The sequence below is a fragment of the Leptosomus discolor genome, chromosome 9 (genome assembly GCF_034619465.1).
Source record: "Leptosomus discolor isolate bLepDis1 chromosome 9, bLepDis1.hap2, whole genome shotgun sequence".
Taxonomy (NCBI): domain Eukaryota; kingdom Metazoa; phylum Chordata; class Aves; order Leptosomiformes; family Leptosomidae; genus Leptosomus; species Leptosomus discolor.
In genome coordinates, this window is record NC_141399.1 from 25826045 (window position 1) to 25832027 (window position 5983).

At 56.3% G+C, this 5983-nt stretch overlaps 1 protein-coding gene across 1 annotated transcript; it reads right to left on the reverse strand.

The window, feature by feature from the left end:
* Positions 1–3050: 3050 nt before the first annotated feature.
* LOC104347411 (transforming growth factor beta activator LRRC32) lies at positions 3051–5983 on the reverse strand. Its single transcript, XM_009952419.2, has 2 exons — positions 5864–5983; positions 3051–5030 (listed from the first exon to the last, which is right to left on the reverse strand). Exons 1-2 carry the CDS (start codon positions 5981–5983, stop codon positions 3051–3053), a joined length of 2100 nt encoding a protein of 699 aa, XP_009950721.1.

A 5983-nucleotide genomic window follows, 5' to 3' on the forward strand; every position in this document is an offset into this window, starting at 1 on the left:
TCCTGTGCCAGTCTGAGCCCTGGGTGCTCACCCCATGCCCTGCTCCTGGCCAAGCTACAAGCATGTCACTTTTCCTGCTGCTGGGAAAAGGAAGGGGGCATTGCCCTTGGCACTGACATGGATTCAGTTCTTCTTGTAGTACCTGTGAGACCACAACCTGGAATCCTGTTTTTCTTTGAATCAGGAAAGCCCACGACAATCAATAAAGATAATAACCCGAGATGCCACTTCTCTGGTTCAGTTTCTGCACCTTCTCAACCCTTTCTTTGGCCTTGGGGGTTCTCCAGGCTTTCTTGTCCTTTTCAAAGCTTACCTCCCTCTCTCCTAGGCTCTGGCAGCCTCCCTGTCCCTCAGCAAGGCCAGCCTCTCTCTTCCACCCCTCTTGCCCTAAGCTTCGTGTGTCTTTGGGCCCTTCCCTGCAGGGCAAAACCAGTACCAGGATCCTTTCTCACATTTTTTAGTACCTGCTTTAGCAGATGCTCTAATACCTGGAGAAAACTTTGGGCATCAGCAGCCTGCTGTCCCCAAGTGCCACCATCCCCACACGGGTCACCCACCAGCTGCTGCTGGTCCATGGGGACACAACACAGCCTGCGTCTACAGTGCTGGATAAACACAGCTTGGGAAGCCCGGGGCAGCGCCTGGCACCGACCGAGCACCCAGTGGTACGTGGTGTCCCCGAGCACCTGGTGGTCCGTGGTGTCCCTGCCGGTCACCCAGCAAGGCTCCAGCCCTCCACAATGCAGGGAGGATACCGGTGGGAGCTGGTAAAGCGGCAGCACATCTTATGGTGACAGGCATGGAAAGTACAGCCTGGGAGGGGGTTTAAATGAGGAACAGAGGCCACATAAAATGTACCAGAAACACCCACCAAAGGTGACAGCAGCATTTTGGGCTCCAGCCAGGCAGTCCCAAAGAGTGTCCCTGCAATGTCACCAAGTGCCTGGGCTGGGGAAGGAGGCTGGCACGGCTTTAGAGACTGGCCGAAGCTGGGCTGAGCTCACCTGCCTGCTATCACAGGGCATGCAGGAAAGAATGTCCCTGTCCCAGGGAGCTCGGGTGCCACCCGAGGATGGGGGACCCTACTGAGCAGAAGAGAGCAAGACAGGTACAGCAGCTCCATGCCCCAAGACCAGCTGGCCATGTCTCACCAGGGACATTAGCTGAGGCCTGTGCTGGAGCAGGGACCCATGCTGGAGCAGGGGACGGAGCCCGGGAGCACTGGGATGGGAGAGGATGAGGGCTTGCAGTGGCAGTGGGAGGGTGGCTGGCACGCACCGGGAGGGTGGCTGGCACGCACCGGGAGGGTGGCGAACAAGAGGGACACAGGAGCAGGAGCGAAAAGGGGAAGGGTACGTGTGGAAGCAGAAGACCTAGCAAACAGCCGCCCTGGAGCAGGAGGCTGGGTGTTCACCAGCATCATGGGCTGCCTGCCCATCCCAAAGGTCCCTGCAGGGTGGTGACATGCAGCACTGGGCTCCCCCGCGATGCCCCAGGCACCAGCATGGCCGGTCGCTCACCGTGACAAGGCGCAGAGCACCAGATCAAAGGGAAACTGAGGCGGGGAGGGAAATGTGGGTCTGTCAAAGGCACTGGGGGTCCCTTGGGAGCTGGATGCCCATCAAAGGCCAGGAAGCTGCAGCCCCAGCAGCAATATGGGCAGCATGGGAAGGCGTGTGTTTGACAGCAAAAATGCCCTTTGCTTCACAGTAAAACCACGACAAGCTTGAAAGGAAAAAAAAAAAAAAAAAAAGAAAGTTAAGTAATTGGGATTTTAAGTGACTTCCAAGCCCTTTTGCTATCACAGCCACTAAGCCAACAGGTATGTGATGGCCTGGGCCAGCTGGGGACTTTCAGAGTGGAACCAAAGAGATATGAAACAGAAAAGGTTCCATTGCAGCCTTATTTTTATTCCTCCCCAAAGCTGGATCCAGCCCTTTGGGTGCTCATCATAGGGGGTACAGCACTAGTCTCCATGGGAAGCTGGACATGTCGCAGCTGGGACAGCCAGCCAGCCGCTGGGTGCTGACCAGGACCACTGCACCCATTGCACTGTGACAGCAACCATCCTACATCACTGTCCTGCTTAAAGCCTTCGCTGGGGTCCTGTCCTCCACCCCCCGCCCCTTCCCCATTAAACACTGGCTGTGTGTGGGCTAGATGCCTGGAGGGTGCCAGGTGCACCAAGGACCATGGCTCTGCCAGCACTTACCTCCTGTGATGGAGACCGAGCTGCCCCGCCAACTCAGGGGTCCAGGCACCGAGGGCAGGAACATCCTGCACCCACCTCAAAGAGCCAGTGACCCAGCACCAGCCAGGGACAGCATGAGACTGGTCTTCTCTCATTCTGAATGGGTGAGGACAGGGCAGATTTCCCTCCTGCATCCGCAGTGGTGCCTTGGGGTCTTTTTAAGACCCGCCAACTCCATGGCATCATTCACATGATAGCTTGGCAGGAGAAGGTAGAAGAAAAGTGTGTAGGAACCTGCAGAAACCCCCTCCCCACCCCAGCACTGTGACCCACCACTTCTGAAGCCTCCATCCCTCCAGCACAGCTTCCGACAAGCACCATTCCCTGCTGCTGCCCCTGCCTCACAGAGCAAGTTATTTAACTGAGCTACTAAACCTTCTTAAAGGGCAGACAGTGACTGCTGGGAAAGCTGTGAAACACTCAGGTGGCACCAATAGAGACAGCTCCCCTTTCCACAAGCAGCACATGAGGGGTTTGGGGTGGGGGCAGATCAATCCAACCAGCCCAGGCCTTGGTTTCCCACCCTGGGTGATGAGAATGTATGGTGGCAGGGTGGAAAACCCACCTGCAATTGCTCATAGAGCAATTCAGGTTCAGAAACCTTCCATCTCAAGAAGGAGAGATAGCCCAGAGACTACCTCTGCCTGGCCCAGAGCTCAGCACCAACCGTGCTCCCTTTATTTGGTTTGCAAAACACACAGGATACCTGGTGAGGGGAGGAGGTCTGAAATACAATAATATTATTAATAATAATTAGAGTTCTGACCAATTGCTATAGTTCCTGCTCCCCAGGGCCAGGCTACACTTTGGTGACGCTGTTTGCTGGCTTTGTCTCAGCTGGCTCCTCTGTTTTGGGATGGTGGGGGAAGACCCCCACCCTGTTACTCTGGAGTCCTGCACACCCCAGTGACTTCTGCCCTTTCTTCAGAAGGCAGCAAGCACCAGAGATGAGAAACAAAAGGCTCATCATGACCACGAGCAGAGCCAGCGAGCCGGCGCCCTTGGGACGTGGACAAAGCCACCAAGGACTGCTGGTTATTTTGGCTGAGAAGTTCCTGCTCTCGTCCCGGTAGGTGCAGAGGGCTTCATCCAGGTCCCGCACACCCACACCGGCCACCCACAGAGTGTCTAGCCAGGCCAGCGAGCAACAGCTGAAGGGGTTTCCAGCGACAAACACATCCTTCAGGCTGTGGGACCAGCTCGTCAGTGACGGCTTTTCCAACGTCGGCAGGTTGTTATTGCGAACGTCCAGGCTTTCCAGTGGGGAGCAGGAAAGGCCTGCGGGTAAAAGGCTCAAATTATTGCCTGAGAGGTCCAAGACTCTGAGCGTGTCCAGGCAGGGGAGCTCTGCCTTGCTGTCATCCATCTGATTGTCCCTCAGAGAGAGTTCCTGCAGGGAGAACTCCAACCCCGCCAGGGCTTCCTTAGGCATGAACAACTCCTTGTTCCCTGACAGGTCTAGGGAGAGCAGTGAGGTCTGGTTGAAGGTGTAGGGGTCCAGCCTGGTAATGTTGTTCTTGTAAAGGCTCAGATGCCTCAAGCGAGGCATGTTGTAGAAGGGGGTGCAGGTGCCTCCCTGGGCTGGCACGTGAGAGCCCCCTCCCAAATTCCCTCCCTGATCTGCTCCCCGGCTCCCACATGGCTGGAGGCTGTTGGAGCCCAGATTGATCGTTTCCAGCTGAGGTAGAGAATTGAAAAACCAGCGTGGCAGCACACGGATGGCATTGCCGTGGAGGTCCAGCGAACGCATGGAGAGAGTGGCACGCTCTGGCAGCATGGGCGAGTGGTTGCTGGCCTCCATGCCGCTGGCAAGTGACTCCCTGGCTACGTCCTGGAGACAGTTCATAGCCAGGCTGAGGCTTTGCAGGGAGCCCAGGCTATGGAAGAAGGTAAATGGGAATAGCTGCAGCTGGTTACTGCTGAGATCTATGTGTCTCACACCAGCCAGGGGATGCCAGGTCCTGTTAAACCTCGCCATCTCCTTGTAGTGCAGTACGAACTCCTCTGGATGGTGTGAGCCTGGGAGCAGCGAAGCAATAAGGTTGTTGGAGAGGTTTAAGTGTGTGAGATAATAGGCTCTGGGGAGCTCTGGAAAGTAGAGGAGTCTGTTATGGCTCAAGTCGAGCACTTGAAGCAGGCAGGACTCCGCTCCCTCCTCTGACATGAAGAGCTCCAGGGCATTGTGGCTGAGATTTAAAACTCGCAGCTGCGTGAGGCTGAAGCCAGAGATGCAGTGGAGGGAATTCAAAGCCAAGTTCACCACCTCCAGCTCTTTCAGAGCCTCAAAAGCTCCCTCCTCGATTTCCATGATGTAGTTGTTGCTGAGGTCAAGCTCGCGCAGCCGTGGCGTGCTCCAGAAGATCCCTGCCAGCAGCCTGGTCATCTTGTTCCCAGAGAGATCCAGCATCCTCAGCCTTGTGAGGTTGCTGACGTACCAGCTTGCCATGTGGCTCTCCAGGTTATTTGCTGACAGGTCTAGGACCTCTATGTTCCTGAGCAGATGAAAGGCTCGCCCATTAGCTTGGTAATTGCGGTCCAGGTGGTTCGATCCCAGGAGAAGAGAGCGCAGCTGGGGCAGCTGAGCTAGGGTCGTGTCTGACACGGCTTCCAGCTGGTTGAAGCACAAGTCTAGGTACTCAAGCTGCCTAAACACTGGCATGTGGCTGCCCGACAGGTTTTGGATGAAGTTGTTGGAGAGCTCGAGGTACTTAATTCCTTGGCCAAGTTCCTTTGGAAACTTGCGCAGGCCAGCTTCTTTGCAGGACACCTTTGTGGGGCTCTAGAGAGAGACAGGAGAAGCCATCAGCATGAGAGGGTCTACAAACCACAGCTCCAGTGAAGCCATCTGCTGTCCAAGATGAGCATGAGCCACACAGAAACGAGCGCTGCTCCTCCTTCCCAAGCCTGGATGGGAGGGAGCCAAACCACCTAGGCCACTGCTCAAGAGACAAGAGGCTTGTCCCCAGGGTTAAGTTGGGGTTTTGGTGACACTGCTGAGTTGTTGCTGATGGTGCAAGGAGAAGGCCCAGTCTCTGGCCCCACAGGCTGTTGTCCCATGCATCCCAGCAAGCAAGATGGGCAAAAATCTAGTGTAAGTACTTAAGATGCAGCAGGCTGGTGGGGCAAACCCAGCCTCTGGAGGGCACTGGGACAACCCAGGGACTGGTGCAGAGCATCTTTGTCCTGTCTGGGCAGAGAAAGAGCACCATCCTGGTGGCTCCACCTTCCCTCTCCTTCCAAATGGGTTTCCTCTGCCTGGCTAACCTCCACAGCAGCTGTCTGAATCCCCATGAGACTCTGCACTCCATCCTGCCTCAGCATGTCAAGCTGACTCCCTTGTGGCAGGGACTGCTGGAAGGTGCCACCGGCATGGCAGGGACACGGCAGCATGTGGGTGCTAGGCACCAGCTAGCAGGAGACTGTCTAGGAGACAGGAGAACAGACAAGAGATCAAAGCTGGGCAGGTTAAAGAGATGGAGGCTGGAGGGAGGCAAGAGCCAGAGGGAGGAGATGCACCCTGTGCCGCGCAAAGGCATGCTCGCAGCCCCGCTCAGACCCAGCAATGCTGCTGGGGCCATCCCAGCGTGGGGGCTCCTTGGAAAGCAGCCTTACCTGCTGGCACAACGTGGGCCTGGGCCTCGCCTCCCCACTAGACTGGGCTCTGAGAACAGAGGGGAGCAGCCAGAGCAGCAAGCATCCTCTTTCAGCCAGCCGGTGTTCAAACAAGAGCAT